This window comes from Pituophis catenifer, unplaced genomic scaffold, assembly GCF_029215685.1.
Source record: "Pituophis catenifer annectens isolate HBS135680 unplaced genomic scaffold, rPitCat1.0.hap2 SCAF_4, whole genome shotgun sequence".
In the NCBI taxonomy this organism is placed as follows: domain Eukaryota; kingdom Metazoa; phylum Chordata; class Lepidosauria; order Squamata; family Colubridae; genus Pituophis; species Pituophis catenifer.
The window spans coordinates 40949758-40970864 of NW_027256884.1; the positions used below are offsets into that span (position 1 = coordinate 40949758).

Sequence of the window (21107 nt, forward strand, 5' to 3'; positions counted from 1 at the left end):
GAATATGAATGTTTAATCTCTCTTCATTTGAAAATATGTTCAGAATGTTAGCATGTTTAAGCAAGCTTGGAGTCAATCATTTGTTCCTGGAGTTGTACACATCTGTATTTAATTTAGAAGTCATTATGGATAAGGAACCACAGTAACCCACTATAATCTTAGCGCTCCTTATTTGTAAATAGAAATTACATTTTTCCAGTGGCTCAGTCATAACATGTATCAGGCACAAACCCAGAGATAACAAGATCAAATCAATTCCAATCCTTTATTTACTTAGAGATGTGGCTATCCTGATAGCATTTAGACTTATTTACCACTTCACAGTGCTTTACAGCCCTCTCTAAGCAGTTTACAGTGTCAGCATATTGCCCCCAACAATCTGGGTCCTCATTTTACTAGCTTCAGTCTGAGGCTGAGTCAACCTTGAGCTGGTGAGAGTCGAACTGCTGGCAGTTGGCAGAGTTAGCTTGCAATACTGCATTCTAACTATTGCACTACCACGGCTCACTTGATCCTCCCTCTCCCTCCAGCAGATGAGGTCTGCAATCTCTTAATCCAAGCCTCTTTCTGGGAAAGCTCTGTTGCCAAAATTCTCCCCCACTGCTTCTGCAGATGCATATTCTATCACATCATCAGTGGTTTACCATGTGGCTTATTCATTAAACCTGACCACACATTGAATAAGTGTAATCAACTATCACCAAATCTGTATGTATGTGTTGGGAGATGGTGGGGGAGTGGATTCCTTTTATGTTTTCTTATAATATTTCTTGGATTTTGCTATTACAAAATAGGGCCATTGGACTATAGAACTGATGCTTGCCCTACTAAAATCTGTACAGCTCCTGATGTCCCAAAGGTGCTTTTTCAGGAGGCAACTGGACTTCGTTTTTTCTTTTGAAGATCTTTTGCTTGTCATAAAATCCTCCCATTCCCCACTATCCTATCAGAGCTGAAGAAGCTTTTTGGATGAGAAGCGAAACATGTTCAAATGAAAGTCCAGTTCCCTCCTGAAAAAGCACCTCTGGGACAACCATGACCTGGATGACTGAGAATCTCTATAGCTCATGATGCACAGAAAAGTTGTTAGATTACATTAGACCATAAATTAGAAAGAACATGTAATAGGGGAAAAAGGGAGAAATGATTTAATGCTATCAATTACTATTAGTTACAAAAGCAGCCAGGACTTTTCAGAAGGAAATTACATTTAGTTCAGTTTTTAACAAATAATAAAAAGTGGAATAGCTTTTACATACAATTCACCACCATAACAATTCAGCGACACCATAATCAAAAATAGAAACACAGTATTCAGAAACTTGAAATAATAAATCCAGTACTATTTAGTGTAGGAAGATGGTTTCTTAGAGCACAAAATTACATCTAGCAGATTTCCTGTTATTTTAATCTGTACATTACTAAATCCATGTTCTTCTAATAACTGTTTGTATTCCAATGTATTTCTTTCCTTGCCTTCTGTCATACTGAGAGACTGGAAAACAGCTCTAGCAGGTTTTATTCGCTTTTCATCAAGTATTATCTCTGCTATTAGCAGCGCAATTCCTATATTTAAAACAAAAACAAAAATGTAGTAACATACACCTAGACTTTTGTTAATGTTTTTTTTATCCTACATGAAACTTCCTGTTAAAAGGAAAACAGGATTATATTTTTTTAAAGATCAAGTTATTGATACTTTAAAATGAGTATAGACAACGTGCATTCCAGGTCCCTCTAACCCCATTTTGTGGGCTCCCAAATCATCCCCAAATTGTATCACAGAATTCTGCAACAGTCCCAGAGATGAAATTCTCCCTTGCAACGTAACTGCAATCTGGAAATGTGGACAGTAATATCCTCCTACTTTTAAATATAAACAATTCTGAACACGAATAACTAAGAAAAAGGAATTTGCCTCTTGTAGGTTTATGGCTGTTCTGATTCTGACCTCTTATTGAAACTATGATGGAGTTTAAGACTCTTTTCATGCAAGACTAATGAAGAGATATTTAAAAAAATAGTTTTTACAATCTTCCTTCTAGGTAACTTGAAATTCAATTTATATGCAAGTGCACATTATAGAAGCTGACATCCAGTATGGCAGATCAAGAAGCCTAGCTTGAACTACTACCTGGGAGGAGCCCAAATCAGAACTATAATGCAAAGACTTGATTTCCCACCACCACAAGTATAATCTTCATTAAAACAGGAGTGGAAGCAGCCATATGATCCAGAAGGATGGCAGTGATATGAGACGAAAGCCCCTTTTGTGCTATGATCCTGATCTGGCTTCCACCCTGCAACCACTATTTAAACTGGAAAACAAACCCAGCTACAGTGAACTGTATTTTTATATTTTATACAGTGGTTAGCTTGCTTTCCAACTTTGTCTGAATTCAACTCCATGAACATAGAATCAAAATTAAAGTACTTTGAGAATTTCTGAGAGTCACTGGAACAGTAGAATTTATTTCTGACTGAATAATTACAGGATTAGATTGCACATATTTAATATGATGAGGCTAGGAATTTCAATGCTTAGCATTTAAACAGCTACTTTTCAAAATATGCAAAGCAGACATGTTCAGCAATATTTACAACAATCGTACATTCCTTTTAATTTTACAAGTACTGTGGAGGCACAGATCAAACTACATATAGGCAGAATTTTACATAATTTTTGATTGTTGTGATCATTAAGTAGATCACCATGTGATTTCATTTTATGACCGTTTTTATGATTATCATAAAGTGAGTCACTGTGGTTATCAAGCAGATCCAATCTTTCCAGTGCTTTTTTGTCAGAAATCTTATTAAATGGGAGAAACCTTAACTCCAGTCAGTAGTCAGTAGATTTGCTCCAATTAAATGTGCATAGAATCACAACCCACCCATACAATTTTTCAATCTTCATGGCCACATCAATTCTACATATTATCCTTTGGCAAGCAACACTTTGGTAAAGATTCTGTAAGTTTTAAGGCTGTGCAAATCCTTCCAAAAAAGTGCTTTGTAGCACATGAAGGCACATTTGAGGCATCAGCATCCATAGCATAATGCTCTAAAGACAATTTTATATGAAATAAATACACAAAGTTGTTAGATGAGGTATTGGGATTCTGGGAAAATCACTGGTATGCCGATTCTGCTATAGCATCTTGGTCAGTGAGATTGAAAAAGTACTGAATCTGTCTGAACTCTAATGGATGGCATAAAAACCAAAAAATTAAAAATTCACGATACAATTACTACAGGCAAATAGTTCTCAGATCCAGGAAACTGGTTTTCTTTTTCTTCCTTTAAGGGCTAGTGGAGAGGAGCCAAACAGGGTAAATTGCCCTAACCAGATATTATATATAAGACTATTCTGGAACTACATTCTGAAGATTCAGCTGATGCAGATCATGGCTGTCAGTGATCAGCTGATAAATCCAGGGACTGCAAGCTCTGGTTTCAATCCAAGACTTTTTAAAAGTACTAAATGGCTTGGAACTCAAATACTTGAAGGAATGCCTTTTTACGCTTTTATGGTTTTCTACAGATGCTTTTCTTCTAGTGCCTGTATTATCGAAGGCAGGCTAGACAACAGACAGAAGTATATTCTAAGCACAGGAATTGCTGCTATGGGATTCCTTCTTCAAAACCTGAACCTTCCTTTAGCCCAAGTTGATTTTCTTTTCAGTTTCAGGCAAGAATGTTATTTTTCAGCAAGAATTACTCTTTTTACATTTTTAAAAAATGTTAAAGCTTTATCTGCTAAATTATGGGTTTTGGAGATACAATAATTAGTTGTACTCTGAATCCTTAGAGACAGATGTTTGTGAAGTGTTTTAAATAAAATACTTTGGAGTTAAAGATTAGCTACAATTCAGTTTGTCTTAACATCATTAGCTTTCAAATCCCTTGTTTAATTGAATGAAAAACATCATCCATACAGTTATGTAAATGTAAAACCAATAAATCAATTAATAAGGGGGGAGGGGTATTTAAACTCTTACCTTGCTTGGAAAGAGCAGAGAGTTTGTTTAACAGTAGAGAAATCTTTTCCTCAGAATAATGATGTAAAACCCTTGAAAGAATATAAAGATCTGCTTCTGGAAGATTATCTTTGAAAATATCACCTAGTTAATGAAAATATATTTTCATTAGTTCCCTCAGAATGTGATTACATTTTCAGCTGAATAGCTTCATAAACAAAATGAAACATGAAATAACATTTAAGTAAACTAAAATAAATAAGCACACTTCAAATGTATGCAGAACAGACCCAAATTTTTTGGGAGGGAAGAATGAGATTTTATTCTTATAATATTCTAAAAAAGCTCAGGGCTATATTTAACATAATGCACATAGATTCAAATATAGTGATCAGGTCGTAACATTTTCCCATGAATTCCTGGATGCAAAAAATCAGGCTAAGCAATTCACTAACATAAAAAATGATCAATATTTTCATTAGAACCAAGTTGCTAAAATAAACAAATTCAATTAGCTTAATTTGCAGTCACATACATTAACATTTTATTGCAGAGATAATTGGAATTTTATTGAGATCTTATTTACTCCTGCAATGGGCCAAGTCTATCAAAGTTTTGCAGAACAGGTCACTAATCCACATAAAACTACAAGATCCTCGTGCAATCTTTGGATTACAAGTGCCTTGATTTGGTCTACAAATGGGAGAAACACCTTTACCTGATACAAAGGATACTTCACAAGCATTTTGTTTTGAAAGTTGACAGCTGGTGACATCTGTAATAACTTCAGGAAGATCAAGGACAATGACTTGCATTTCTGGATAGATCTGGACTAAATCATAAGCTAAAGCTCCAGTGCAACCTGCAGAGAGAATACAGAAATTTATTTTAGCACTCTATGTTATTGTGTTACATATAAAAGATGGGAAGAAAGAAGTTCAGATAAAATGCATGTTGTGTTTGCAAGATCTCCCATAGAATTTATACTCGCCCCATTTTTACTGGTTGGATGCAAGAAAAACAAACTGTTAAGCTTTTCGGGAACTAGTCAAATTCTTCATTTGGCATAAAATTATGCTGGTATTATATCTGTTGTCCCTATACTGGTCCTAATCTGTCTGTTTCTTTTCTCAATCATTTGATTTCTCTCCTAGTTAATGGGTGACAGATTTTATATACCTTGATAGCACACTATTTTAATATTAGTAGTTAAGAATAACTTAAACTTTCTCTCTGGGGACTGAAGAAAATTTTATAGAAACATGATGGAAAAAATCTTACTGAGGCATGATACACCATGACCAGATACAATAGCATTTGCTGAACAAAAAGTTACCTTCATCTCTCTTATGTAATTTTGAACATTTAAGTTTGAAGGCAGGGACACAAAGACATTAATCTAAAAGGTTTTTTTACTGTACATTATCTCTCTGAAGTAGTAAAAAAAAAATCCTGTACTTAAGATATGTTATATAATCTTTACAAAACTATCCATTTAATCACAACTATACATTAGAACATTTTATGTCAATATGTAGGGGTGGTAATGCTATAATATATACCTCCCAAATCACATACAACTTTGAATTGGGAAAGATCAAAAGCTGTGCTGATGTCCCTTGCTGTCACTTTGGAACTGCTGTCCATGGCTCTCACAAAACGTTGCTTTGCTTCTGCAGACTGACAGTGGAAATCCTTAAAAAAGAAAGCGAGATCACAAAACAAGTAGATAAAAGATATGTTAAAATGTAGATCTTGAAAAAAGACCTAAAACAGTTTGGTTTCTCCTCCCCGCCTAACTTGTAAAGCAACGACAGAATTATACAACCCAAATAAATTACATTGCTTAACATTACAGAACATTTAATTAAAGCATTTTAGAATGGCCTTACATACAGAAAAAAAATTCTGTTCTCTGAATCATGGTAGGGAAAGTTAGTGAATTTGGCATGAAAAATATCAGGAATAAGTAAAGTAGAGATACAATACACTATTTTTAATGGCATACAGGGCAAAATAACTATCTTAAGATCTTATCTTATATCAGAATAAATATTTTAATATCTTGTGATTAATATCCAGCCAATCGGAGATATGAATTAGGCAAATGTACAAATTTTCCAGCAGGACTCTCATAATTGTGGAATGTCCTTGAGGAGATAAGTCTCCATTATAGAGGCTAATCTTATGGACCAATCCCACAGAACCACTCTGGCTAAGGAGAAGATGGGACATCCACTGGTACAGCTGCTGAACGCTACTCATGAGGAAACCGCATGATTGGTATCTTTAAAGTTTCAATGCCAAGAGATGAAGAAAACCATTATGCTCTCAGACGTGATAGTGTCTTTTAAGGACACTGAATTTGCTCACTCACTTTCAAATTTACTTTTGGAAATTACCTATTCAACTACTACCTTAAGAATATTACTGGTAGAAATCTTCAAAATGGCAAGTTTGAAAAGTCCTTGGTGAGTTTACTTTTGTTCTTAAAGAAAAATTGACTATAAGATTAAGAACTTAAAGAATTAGAAATAAACAGCAAAGAGCTAAATAAGATAGTGATTTAAGGAAGTTATAAATGAATTAAGGAATCAGACAAAAATTGAAATAATGGAGCATTAGGACTTATTATACGTTTGGAAATAATTATATACATTCAGGGGAACCAATTTGTTTAGTCTATCTTAACTTAAAATAGCAACTTGAGACATTATGATTTCAGAAACAGAACACTAGAGGGGGCTATAGATTCCAGGCAGAAAGAGAAAAGAAAGTGAAAAACTTACTATCTTTAGTCAGCACTGAAACTTGAAAAATAAAAGAAAATGCTTGATATTTGAAATACTTTAAAAGATTTTTAAAGAACGGGGTCAAAAAATAGCAGCTTCAATGATAATTGCTTCTATGAATAGATTATGTCTAAAGATATTAAAGAATTTTACTGTTGCAAAAGAGAATACTTTGGAAGATTGACAAAATAAAGAGATGAAACAAATTTTGCTTGATGCAGAAATATGAGGACATAAGGGATTTGCAAAAGTACCGGGGAAAAAAAGTTAGGAATATAAGAAGAAAAAATACAACTGATGTAGAAATTTAAATAACATTAAGAAATTGACCTTTACTGAACTTAAAAAAGAAGTTGGTTAAAGTCTTGGAAGAAATTCTTGGATAGAAAAATGGGAGATTAATCCTATAACAATATCTGAATAAACTAAAGATTAAGGTTGTGGGTAAAGGATGTGTTGTGTGAAGAGATATTTGAATGTAATGTTATAGGGAGTGATGAATTATTGTTTGTACTTATGATTAAGTCTGAACAATTTTTCTTTTTCTTTTTTCTGCACATGTTTTATTGTCGTTTTCTTTTTACTTCTTAATTCAATTTGTATTTTCTTTTACTATTGCTATTAAAAAATAGAAGTTGAAAGAAAAACAAAAATATGGCAAAATATGCCTAGTAAGCTTTATATTTATTTTTAAGATTTTTTTTTTACGTGTTCACTTTCATTAAAAAAAACTAGATTCTTCCCTACCTGAAACAAATCATTCACTTTCTTCTCAGATGTATGATGTATCTGTGAAGTTCCTTCTTTAACTGCTAGCTCCAAATGAGTAAACAAAGACCATAGGTGGTCATTACAATGAAGAATGTAGTCATGAAGTGAATATTCACTATCGGATACCAGGCATAGATTTGTCAGTTCTGCATTACTGTAACCTTTAAAGACATTTTAAAAATTACAAATTACAAACACAACATATTTTTAAAGAAAATTGATGCACCAAATTCCAGAAAATTATCACTGTTTCTTCACAGATCAAATACTATGACTGCATGTAATTAAGCAATTATCTTTGCTTATTAAATTTTGCACATCTCCTTGCCATGAAAACACTAAATATTTTTTTAAAAAAATCTAAAATGCATGGTTCTTTAAAATGGAGATATTATAAACAGTTTTGAGTGCAGTAGACCGCAGATACCAACAAGAAAATATTCAGGAAGTGGCAATGATTTTTCCCCAAAGGACAAAGCGATCCATAAGTCTTCCTACTGCACAATCCCAAAAAGCTAAGCATCCCTTATAAACATGCTAATACCCTGAAAATGGATAATTTGAAATTCAAAAACAAGTAACATTTGAGAGAAACCATTTTAAAACAGAAAACTCTCTTTATGCCTCAAAATTAAGGCTGCCTCCCTCCTAGCATGGTTGCAATTTTAAGGAAAGCTAGAGACCAGGCAATCAATTCAACATCACAGCTGGTTATGTACTTGGGTGGGCTTTTTCTAAGGCCATTCCAAGTTCATTTTTCTCCACATGCACCTTTTTTTCCTAAACTATGTATAGGTTTACTCTACTTAGTATTCTAATTGCATTTGTATGACATTAGGATATCGTATACTCAACTTATTCTACACTTTCCTTCCAGAGTAATTTTAGAATAAAATATGACCTTGCTGATTCTTTTCCAACAGACCAAGAGAAGCACAGGCATCAAGTAATCTTTCTGTTCCACGTAGGGAAGTATTAAGTTGATTTGCCGCATCTTCTGTGGTCACAGTGCCCCTATCTTTAAGAAGATCAAATATTTTCAGCTTACATGCCACAAACAAAACCTGCAGATATAGGAAAAATATTTAAAGGGAAATTTTGAATTTGACAGCTAGAAATACTATAATCCATGTATTTAAAAATTAAATACATATGGCCAAATAACAAATGTATTACCTTTGAGCCTTTAAATCCATCCAAAAGATGTGTAAGTTTAGAGAGGCACTGTGTTACATTTCTTGGTATTCCGTTTTGAATTTCCATAGGTATCTTGTAACTGCAATTGCTCTCTTTGCATTTTCCCAATTCCACAAGTCCACCATTTGTTAGCCTTTTGGCATCTTCCATTTTTGAAGAATCCATATCTGAAGAATCACAGTCTCCATCACTTAGAATCTCAAAAGTCTCCACTGAAGGGATAGAGTCATATTTTATATGATGTATGGTATGCTTTGGGGGCGGATAATACAGTTCACCTAACTTTTTGCAGAAATGATTCAAAGGAAACCCGACCACATTCAAGAAATCTCCATGAATATATTCCACCAACATTCCTCCAAGTGCTTGGATCCCATATCCACCAGCTTTGTCCCTGAAGAAAAAATGCATGTACATGAACACACACATTCAAGCATGAATTTAAAATGTTAATATTTAACTTAAAAAAAAAATTCTTAAAAAAACAAACTAGTTAATAAATTAATAAAATGTATGATGTCAAAAACAAAATAACCAGGATGTTAAAGCTTAAGAGACTCAGTTAAAGTCCTCTTTAGACTCTTTTTTTAAGAACTGAAACTAATGGCATAACATCAAAACATTTTTTTTCCTCAGAACAGAAATAAAAAGTGATTTTAAGTGCTAATACTATTGTAGCGATTTTGAAACATAATAATCAAATGAACTTCATGCTCACTTTTTTGTCATTTACAGCTGATTTATAAACTTCACTATGTATGCTAGTTAATACAGTTTCCGAAAATGATACCACTGATAATTTCATTTTCATGAGAACAGAAATTCTATTGTGCTATATTCTCAAGTTCATAAAATATTTCAGTGCCATTGATATTTATTTACATTGTGAAATTGAACTTCCTAATGCTATAAGTTTTTAGACCAATGCAGTGAAGCAGTGCACTTACATTGGCTCACCGCTGTGGATATACTCCCACAGAAGTTCCTCAGAGAGTTCGGCAAATTTGACTTTTGTTTCTTCAAAGAACTCAGTGACTCCAGTGTCTAGATAATCATCTAAAATGCAGAAGTATGGATAAAACCAAAATATTGGATAATAACATCAAGATGAGCTACCTTCAGAAGACTTATTCCTGATCTTCACAATCTGTAGTCCATAAAGCAAGTTGTTGTGAGCATTTTGAAAAAGCTTTCAAGAAGCTTAAAGCAGTATATTTGCACTAAAAATGGACATCTTGTCAAATTTTACATTCAAAATGTTTCAAAACATGTGTTTCCACCAACCTTATCTAGAAATATGTTTGTACTTGAGTACAAATGCTGGATTCCCTAGTTCACAATGACTTTGTCTTTCCAGAGCGGATCCAATTTGTTGGAAATAGTTTCATAATTTATCTGGCTTTTCCAGTCAATAATGTCCTATCATTATCAACAGCATAGAACTGTTATAAGGAAGCATAGTAAACTAAATTGCTATAATACAGAAACATGTTGCAAAAAAATTATATCTTTAGTGAGGTAATAGTATCATTTAATAGTTAACCAATATTGATCTTCAAAATAGAATTTTTTTGAATAGAAAATGCAAATTAAGTTTTTCAAAGGCACTTGTTCATTTATTTGTTCATGTATCTGTTGGTTTTGGATGCTTGCAATGTATCATTTTTTTAAAAAAAATTAAAAATGTGAATTAAAGCTGTTCTAAACCACCTTGAATTCCTGGAAGAAAGGTAGAATATATGTCCACCAAACAAGGATTAAAGTTTCAGAACTTCAATTGAATAGAGATAAGCTTAATTCCTGAAATCTCCAGACTCAGGAGTGCACTGCTAAAGAGTGGACAACTGTACAAATAATGAAAATTGATCTGACACAGATATCTTATATTACCTTTACTACTGCAGTGAACAATTGCAACACCTGTGACAACACTATGTTCTTTGCCACTTAACCTATTAAAAAGAATAAAAAATTAGTCTGCCATCATTTTGATAAAATTTGGTAATGCATTCTCACATATTATGGTGTAAGACTTCTCTCTCTTTCTCTCTCTGTATATATACATACATATGTATTTATATCATTGTGTAGCACATGGGACAATACAATATTTGCATATAGGCCTAAAGATATGTACCCATGTAGTAGGGTTGTATTGCTATTATCCTTCTCACTTTCTCATCTTCTCATTTCTTATCTTTTCTCGTCTTCTCATCTTTCCTATTACCTTCTCCTATTGCTACCATATGTTTTGTCATTTGTTGTTTATTTCTTATGATTAATGATTCATGATTGTAGCTATGATTTATTATCTATGACCTATCACTTATTGTCTGTATGTACACTGAGAGGCTACGCACGGGAGATAAATTCCTTTTGTGTCCAATCACATTTGGCCAATGAAGAATACTATCATCAATCATCCATCCATCTAGCTAAATTATGGTCTAAATCAGTGTTTTCAATCTTGCAATTTAAAATGTGTGGACTTCCAACTCCCAAGCATGCCAGCTGGGGAATTTTAGGACTTGAATTCCACACATTAATATTGCTGAAATTGAGAAATGCTGGTCTAAGTAATGGTAGATTTTTTCAGACTAATGTAACAGTTACTGTACAACAACAAAAAACAGTATTCAACTCTTGGAAATGATGTAGCACATTGGTAAAATAGAATAAAGTATTTCAAATCCAACACAATTCTGTCAATAATACATTGAATATCTAAAATTAAAATTAAAGAATAGAATAGAATAGAATAGAATAGAATAGAATAGAATAGAATAGAATAGAATAGAATAGAATAGAATAGAATTCTTTATTGGCCAAGTGTGATTGGACACACAAGGAATTTGTCTTGGTGCATATGATCTCAGTCTACATAAAAGAAAAGACACGTTTATCAAGAATCATAAGGTACAACACTTAATGATAGTCATAAGGTACAAATAAGCAATCAAATCATATTAGGAAACAGTCAATATAAATTGTCAGGATACAAGCAACAAAGTTACAGTCATACAGTCATTAGTGGGAGGAGATGGGTGATAGGAACAATGAGAAGATATAAAAGATATAATAGTATAAAAACAAATAGAAATACATTAATAAAAATATGCCGCATAGTAGATTAGAAATCAAAGCCTAGTGTACTATCCTACACTGTTTAGATTTCTCTCATACTAATAATATTTTAACACAAATTTTGCGGTTTTTTCTATCTGTAAAAGGCTGGTGTAAAAATAATGCACTGCAAATGGCCAGGCCTAGATAAAAGCATTATTTGCATTGAAATTTAATTTTAAAGCATATACCTGGAAAGCATCTTATAGGCATCCTGTTTGTCCACTGGTTTTTCCAAAATTTGTCCTCCTATAGTCTGAAATGGAAAAGTATACATATGTATATCTCATTCGACTAAACATATTATGAAATTATCCGGGAATAAGGGTTTCAAAACTTGCAGCCATTAGGTTCTAAATAAAATTTGGAATAGTGTGCCTATACTTTTTATGTAGAAATAAACTATGTATCCAGTACTTGTTACAAAGAAGATACAAACAATGTGCATTTTGAGTAGTTAATTGTGGGTAAGTATCTCTTAGGTGTATCAAAATAATTTCCTTTGTAGCTGTAGCTCAAATAAAACATAATTTATATATTAAAACATTTTTCCTTTAGTTTTATGGTATCCTTAACATGTATGCTGATTTATAGTTCTTCTTACAACTGAATTTATCTATACAACTGAATGCTTTATCTCATACTTGACAGAAATTATCTATGAATTAAAAATCCACTCTCTGCATGTATTTTGCAAGCAGAACAAATACTCAGAGACATTTGCCTTTCTACAAAGATATGAGCACTAAAACTAAAATAGTCATAATCCAAATACTCAACCAAATCATATAAAAGTGAATAAAATGAAGCATGTTAAGAAAAGCCATAGAAATACTATTAAGGATATAGGAATTAACCTGACACCAAGTTGGACTACTGGTCCATATATTACTGACATTCATTAGCAGCAGCAGCAGCAAAAAAGGGATTTTACCCCATTCTGACTTGGCCTTTTGCAAACACATGTTTTTTTTCTTTTAGATAAAAGTGGCTCTCTTTAGCACACAGCACAACTTTTAAAAAAGCTTGTGGTGCTGGAATTTTCTGAATGAAAACATGATGAAGAAATCAAAGATACGTTGGTTTCGTCACATTTTTGATAGCTATCATAATATCCAGGGGTGGGTTTCACTTACCTTTGCTACTGGTTCGCTCACGCGCGCACCACTTCTGCACATGCACAGAAACTTCTGCACATGTGCAGATTGTATTTGATGACATCCGGGTGGGTGGGCGGAGCCTCCCACCACCACTACCGGTTCGCGTGAACCAGGGCAAACTGGTAGCAACCCACCACTGATAATATTTCTTCTAATATATATTGTATATATGCCCTTGTTCTCAACAACGGTACATTTCAATGCAAATGAATGACATAAAAGATAATAAGGGAAGTGTAAATATGCTTTTTCTCACTAGTATAGTATAGTATAAAAACTGTTTCTAAGGAAAGTGAGAAACCACACAGGAAAAAGACTGTTAAGTTTAATTGTTTACAAAACATTTATTTCACAAAACAAGAAACTGCACTTTTTGGCCTTTCTTCCATTTTGCTCATGCGTTTTTCATTCAGGAGAATGAAAAGCTGCTGAGAAGCGTTCTTTACAAATTTGTCTAAATGGATTTTCAAAAAAAGCTGCCTTACCACACTTCCAGCATCTTTCATCCTCAGACTGTATTTATGTAAAATGGTTACCCATTTCCCATACTAAACTAACCCCCTTATAATAGAATTAAAAATACCAATATTGGATAGACAAAACTGATATTTTAAATTTCTATTATGTATGTGGATAATACAATAGAACTACACAACTACTACTAACCTAAAAGTTGTTAGCATATATATACTCACCACTATAGTGTCTGCTCCAATAACAATATCTGGTGTTTGAAGATGTTTCTGAAAGAAAAGAAAAATAAAACATAAAAGGTCTGTGTATTTTATTAAATTTTCTCCATGACAACATATCAATGCTCCTATAAACTTGAATGTTAACAGATAACAAATTAAGCAGAAAAAGCAACTTTAATTCAATAAAAGCAATCTTGATTTCATCCAAGTGCAGTCATTAATAGAAGATCAAATGTGAGAGGTGGATACTTGTAAGCTGGCCAGGCATTTGATTGGCGTTTGGTGGATGGTGGGAAGCAAGGGGGAGAGAATAAGCTAGCTGATTTTCTGTAATTGTAGAAGTCTGGATGGCATATATTTTCTTCTGAAGTCTTTTCAGAAGAAATATGGGCATACAGAAATCTTTGTCTCACACTATTGAAGGTCATCCACTGAAACACTAGATGGGGAGATTCATGTAGTGAATAAGGAGGACATCCTTATGCAATTTTCTGCCATCTGATATGGTGGTGACTACTACTTGAATGTTTTAAAAGGGTATTACATTAATTCATGGATGATAGATCAAAGACTAAACATTAATCCCAGAAACAAAGATAAAGAAGGTTTTAATCATTAAAAAGCTCCAAAGGAAGAGGGCTATCATCCTCTTATCATAATTCAGGTATTTCTGAATCTGGTGAGCCACTCTGTGACAATGAACATTGGGTATTGAATGTTGGTTTGGCTCAATATCTTAAACTCTTCCATGTATTTGAGCTCATTTTTTCTGTTCCAAGTTGAATGTTTTATCCACAGGTTTCATGTTTTACGTTTAACAGGCTGCCAAATATACATTTTCCACTAATAACAAATAGTGATGGTGAACAATAGTTTCCTTGGCTATAAACATTCAATTTTCCTATGGGCAAAATCAAGCACATGTTAAGTCAGGGGTGCTTAGATCTGGCCCATGGGGCCAGCCTGGAAACAGCAAAGGACTGGTCCGCAGTGCCTTTGCCAGCAAAACCAGAGCTCGGGGGGGGGGACCACACACGGCCCCCTTGCACCCCACAATGGCCTCCTGAAGCCTTCTGCCAGGGAAAACGGAGTTCAGGCTGCGCATGCCCCATTTTCTATGGCATAGGGCTATCAAAACAAACTAAAAACAAAACAAAAGGAGAAATGTTCCTCTTTTGCATTTGAGCATGCAAGAAGGGACAGAAAAGGGGAAAGGGAAAGAGAAAAGAAAAAGAAAAAGAAAAAGAAAGAAAGATGGGAAGAGAACAAAGAAGAAAAAATAAGGAGAGGAATGAAGAAGGAAGGAAGGAAGGAAGGAAGGAAGGAAGGAAGGAAGGAAGGAAGGAAGGAAGGAAGGAAGGAAGGAAGGAAGGAAATAATAAGATTGAGGGACGGTCTCAGGGAAGTCCTGCCTTAGCACTTGACCATCACAGGTGCCCCGACATGAGTCCTGTGTCACACCCACCATTTCCACGCCTCCCCAGCCCCCTGAGGTCAAACACAACCCTGATGAGGCCCTCAATAAAATCGAGTTTGACATCCCTGTGTTAAGTGGATGATAGACCCATTATTCCATCCATCCTTATTATCAACCATTCGCTTTCTACTAAAGGGGGTAGCATTATTCCTGTTATTTGATGCCAACAGAGGGATATAAGAAAAAAAATATATCAATAAGTCAATGCAAGAAACAAACCAGACCTATCAATAAAATAAAATAAAAATAGCCTTAATATGGAAATAGGCTCACCACATGCATTCTATTTGCTACTTCAAGTGCCTTCTGTTTTGCAGTTTCTACAGCATATTGATACGGGGCTGAAAAAGTTGACTTCTCAAGTGTTTCTTTGAACCATGACGGAACAACTTCAAACTGGAGACCCTGTTAAACAGAAAGAATACATGAATTGGGGGGGAGGGTGGAATCATGCAAGATTTGTATTTTATAGACTGCAATCACCAAGATCTTGGTGATTAAAGACTACTTAACGCTATCCTCTTCAGAACTACAGTCTACAATCCAGACTACAATCTGGAATATTTAGCATCACAGATGCAACAGGAGAATATAGTACAGTAACTTTTCTTATTTCATCTTTCTACTCTGCTGGCAGAACTTAATATTATCTCTCAGAAAGTAAGGGCTGCCTAAATTGAAAGACTGAGTGAGGTACAGCAGTTAACAAAATGTTCTGGTTGGTCTTCAAAAACAAAAGAATATTTTGATAAAGCCGCCTTCTTGTTAAACCTGAATCATATCTTAATCATGCTTAAAGACATTATTAATAAAGTAAGAGTTTAAGGTTTTAGGAGGAAACCATTTCACTGATTCCCACAAATTACATATAGAAGATATTGGAGAAATGAACAACTGACTAGCTAGAAACCTGAACTATTAGTTAAGCTACTTGTCCCTTTTGAATTTAAATGCCCTTCAGTTACAAACATGAGAATTCTTATCCACCTTATGAATTCACAATGATGATTTCTTAACTACTTGGTGAACTCAGCATACTGAATGAAATAAAAGCAGCAAAGGTAGCTGTGTGGTGTTTGCTTTAAGGAAAAAATAGAATATACAACACTAATATGATTATTAGGCCACAATTCTTCATCAGCAAGATAACTAAAGCAAAGAGAGTGGGAAGAAAAGATGGGCTGTTTCTAAACCATGTAATCTTTATAAATTCATCCTATAAAGATGGACCATATCTAAACTATGAAATCTTTATAAATTAATTTTATAAAGATGGACCATATCTAAACATGAAATCTTTATAAATTCACCTTATATAAAGGAGAGCTATGTTAGTTTACAGTGGCAAAAAAACTGAGGAGGAGTCTGATAGCACCTCTTCAGCTAACAAATTGTATTACAATATATAAACTGTGGCTCACAAAAGCTTATGCGTTTTTGTTAATCAGAATAAGTGCTACTACTGGACTTCTTGATGGGGTATATTCTTTATACATGTCACAAAGGTACAGGTAGTCCTCAATTTACAACATTTGTTTAATTACAGATCAAAGTTACAATGGCACTGAAAAAAGTGACTTATGACCATTTTTTACGCTTATGACTGTTGTAGCATCCCCATGGTCACATGATCAAAATTCAGATGCTCAGCAACTGATTCATATTTATGACGACTGTGGTGTCCCAGGGTTATGTGATCACCTTTTACAACCTTCTGACAAGCAAACTCAATGGGAAAAGCAGATTCACTTAACAACCATATTACTAACTTAACAACTGTAATGATTCACTTAACCAGTATAACATTAAAGGTTGTAATATGGGGCAAAACTCACTTAATAAATGTCTCACTTAGCAGCAGAAATTTTGGGCTTAATTGGGGTCATTAGTCGAGGACTACCTGTATTGCAAATCATGCATTAAGGCATTACAACATGCATATCCTCGAAATGAGATCAAAAGTCTATCTATTGCAGTGTCCCGTTTCCAAATCTTTTTGGGAATCCTACAACCAGAGATAAATGTAATACAGTACACTTCTGATTACTGTATGCCAAAGAGGAGGGTCCCTCCGATCTCAGAGGTGTCTCATACTTATGGGGACAGCAGATGGGAGCACTATTCTGCATTAATATTTTACATCGTTATATTGATGTCTACGGCTACATCTGATAAATTCCATACAATGCCATCGTGTCAATGTGTATGCTTTTCCTTTCACAGATGTGCTATCCACGGATACAATTACTTAGACTAAAGTGTTCTTTATTCTGATCTTCCATTAGCTCCTTTAGGAAAAAAGAAAATTTATACTGGGGTGGGAGGGGGAGGGTAGTATGTACAAAATCTCTACCATTGCATGACAAGCTTTTTCAACTTTTTGCACTGGTTTAATGGGGTTTTTTTGAAAAAAGTTTTTCATTTTTATTTCTCATACACATAATATAAATGCACATTCTCTTATATATAATTGGTCATACATATATACATTTTTCTTAAAGAAAGTATAAAAATAAGGCATTTTAATTACATTCGGGGTTGCTCTTCTACCCTTTCTTTTCCCTCGTTTCACAACAAACCTTCTCCTTCTTCTTTCCCTTCCCTCCCTCCTCTCCTCTCCTACTTTCTCCCTCCTCCTCTCCTTCCTCTTCCTAAATCCCCTTCCTTTCCCTCACTCTTCGCCTCTTTTCCCTTTCTCACCTTCTCTCCTACTAGTCCACTGCCTTTTCTTCCTCTCCTTTCCCCTTTCTTCCTTTCCTCTCTCTCCCTCTCCTCTTCTAACCCTCTCCTCCTCTCTCCTTTCTTTCTCCTTTGTTGTGGAATATTTTCCTTGTTTGTATCCGAGCAATTCCAGTATTCTAATAATATATACTTTCTTTTCGCTTTCTTTTCAATTTTACTCAATCTATCGCTGTTATCTTCATAATTGTACATTTATCCTTATAGTCTTCTTTTCCCCCCTCCCTGCACCGGTTTAGTTTTGTAATTGCAGGTTTGTAAGCCCCATCCCATACTTCAGCCCACTGAGCTTGTCGATCAGAAAGTTCGAATCCCTAGTACAGGTCTCCTGAGTGAGCAGGGGGTTGGACTAGATGACCTCCAAGCTCCCTTTCAACTTTTACTGTTAAACCGTAGTCCCGTTCTACAAAACTGCCAAGTGTCCTTTCAACTGTGTTGCAATCTTTGAATTCTTTTTGAGGAGAGACCTGAATAGGCGCCTAAGTTTGCTTGAGCGAGGATTTCAAGGGCATTTTCTTCGGCAGTTCTCAACTAATATCCTTCTTCCTCGGTACGAAAAACGGGACCGACGGAGCCGCGAAAGGGAAAAACCCTTCCACCACCTTTCCTATAGGACAGGTGCAATGGCCCCTTTATATGTAATTGTTAAAAATCCAGCAGCTCTGCCTAGATCTGATTTTTTTTTTGTTTTATTTTTAATCTTTAATTTTTTTGGAAATGCAAGGAATTCTTCCAAGCCCACCAACCCGCCGTTTAAACGAATCAGCGCACTCACCATGTTATTTAGGATCTCCTGCCTGCGCGGGGAGCCGCTTGCCAGCACCACCCTTTTGTCGACCAGCTTTTTAAGGACCGCTTTGAGCACCATGGCTGCAGATGTCGTGAAGGCGACGTCGCATAAAAGCCCAGGTGCCAGGAAAAAAACTCAATAAAGCCAGAACGCCAGAGGACAACCCACTAGGCCCGCGGAGGGGAGGGCGGAGTCCAAAGAAGACGTGGCTCCTCCCTCCCGCCTTCTGCACTCCGATTCGCCTACGTGAGCAACCCTTATAACAGAGGTCTTCAAACTTGGCAGCTTTAAGACTTGTGGACTTCAACTCCCAGAAGAGCTGGCTGGAGAATTCTGGGAGTTGAAGTCCCCAAGTCTTAAAGCTGCCAAGTTTGAAGACCTCTGCCTTATAAGCAGGGCTGGGGGAGCTACGGCCTTTGTGGAAGTTGAAGTCCCCAAGTCAGGAGTCTCCAACCTTGGCAACTTTAAGACTTGTGGACTTCAACTCCCAGAGTTCCTCAGCCAGCTTTGAAGTCCACAAGTCTTAAAGTTACCAAGGGTGGAGACCCCTGACTCAAGTCATAAAGGGGCTATAGTTCCTCACCTCCATCCTATAGGAAAGGTGGTGGAAGGGCTTTTCCCTTTCTCGGCTCCCTCGCTCCCATTTTTTGTCCCGAGGAAGAAGGACATTAGTTGAGAAATGCTGAAGAAAATGCTCTTGAAATCCTTGCCCAAGCAAACTTTACGCGCCTATTCAAGTCTCTCCTCAAAAAGATCCAAAGATTGCAACCAAAGGGTTTTGGTTTTTTTATAGTAACAGAGTTGGAAGGGATCTTGGAGGTCATCTAGTCCAACCCCCTGCTCACGTAGGAGACCTGTACTAGGGATTCGAACTGATCTTTCTGATCAACAAGCTCAGTGTTTTAGCTACTGAGCCACCAAGCCAAGCGTTGAAAGGATACTTTGGCAGTTTTGTAGAACCGGACTTGACAATTTTGTAGAACTGGACTACGTTATATTCTGCTTCTTGGTGATATAGTGGGCTGAAGTATGGGATGCGGCAGGCGGCTTACAAATGTGCAAGGTTACAAAACTAAACCTCTTAGATGTCTCATTAGAAGGCTCAAGCTACTGTTTAACCTGGCTTCAAAATCCCCATGATCTATAACTGGGAAGTGGGCATCTGGATTTTTGCAGCAGAGATCTGAAACCTCACAACTGATTTATGTTCTGGTTTTCTTGAACCATAAACTATCCAAATGGGTACATTTTTTTTAGCTAAGCTAAAAAAATACAACCACCATTGTTCTCTAAGATTAGCACTTGCAGAGCTTGTAACCAGCCTGGCTAGGTATGTTTTTTAGATATACTAGTATTATATCTTGGCCCCTTGAACCATATTTGCTTATTTTGGCGTAGCATGGATGAACATGGCATTTTGGAGGTTTAACCACAGTTCATGGTGTAGAACAGTGGTTCCCAGCGTGGGGTCCATGCCCCACAGGGGGGCAATTTGATTTTTAATGGGGGCAATTGGAACCTTGTTTAAACCAAGTTAATGGCCTTTTAGGCTTCTTCCTATGAGTAGGCGTTCACTTTTTCAACAGTAAGAATTATATGTCACGGGGAGGGGGGGCATCAAGATTTTCGAGATGCTTAGGTGGGACATGGCCAAAAAAAGTTTGGGAACCACTGATGTAGAATGTATGAATGGCCATATTGCAAGGAAACAAAGTCTCAAACCAATGTGAATCTGTAATTGTGAGATAGGATGTACTTTTGCAGTACCATCAGTGGTGGGATTCAAGTAATTTAACAATCGGTTCTCTGCCCTAATGATTTCTTCCAACAACCAGTTTGCCAAATTGCTCAGAAACTTAACAACCGGTTCTCCCGAAGTAGTCCGAACTGGCTGAATCCCATCACTGAGTATCGTGGTCTAAAAGGTAATAGAATGAACAGTAATTTCAGGAAATTCTGATTTAAATTACCTTCCATTGGAAGTGGCATGAAACAGATTGTCTTGCAACATTACATTTTGAAAGCTGCCTGGAGTCACCTACAGATGAGTTGAGCAGCTATATAATTTTTTTAAAATAAATAAATTAATTAATTAATATTTCCCTGTCAGATCTAAACTGCAGACCAAACCTATGGAGTTCTAAGGGTGACGTTGAATAAAATTGGGGGAAAGTCTGACTTACTTTAACAGCATGAGTTTTGTAATTCACAATGTACTTTGTTAGACATTGGAAAAGATGGAAAGGAAAGAACATGAATTATTTGAATTTATCAGAATGAAATATATTATCTGCCTTCCCTTAAGCCGTCACAGCAGTTATGGCTGCATCATTATGTCATGCTGCCATATATGGGATTTTACATAATTTACCATATAGAATCA

General features: G+C 35.5%; 1 protein-coding gene across 1 annotated transcript; it reads right to left on the reverse strand.

The window, feature by feature from the left end:
- Nucleotides 1-213: 213 nt before the first annotated feature.
- Nucleotides 214-18882, reverse strand: ASMTL (acetylserotonin O-methyltransferase like). The gene is made up of 13 exons (XM_070943410.1): nt 18710-18882; nt 15469-15600; nt 13719-13766; nt 12055-12119; nt 10631-10692; nt 9688-9796; nt 8720-9134; nt 8445-8607; nt 7520-7704; nt 5543-5675; nt 4699-4842; nt 4002-4124; nt 214-1566 (listed from the first exon to the last, which is right to left on the reverse strand). Exons 1-13 carry the CDS (start codon nt 18800-18802, stop codon nt 1343-1345), a joined length of 1896 nt encoding a protein of 631 aa, XP_070799511.1. The 5' UTR covers nt 18803-18882; the 3' UTR covers nt 214-1342.
- Between the last annotated feature and the right edge of the window lie 2225 nt (nt 18883-21107).

Coding starts and splice junctions, on each gene's coding strand:
- ASMTL (XM_070943410.1), bottom strand. CDS start 18,802: ATGGTGCTCAAAGCGGTCCTTAAAAAGCTGGTCGACAAAAGGGTGGTG. Junction 15,601..18,709: donor AGGAGATCCTAAATAACATG/GTGAGTGCGCTG, acceptor TCTGTTTAACAG/GGTCTCCAGTTTGAAGTTGT. Junction 4,125..4,698: donor TGAAGTATCCTTTGTATCAG/GTAAAGGTGTTT, acceptor TTCATTAACTAG/GTGATATTTTCAAAGATAAT.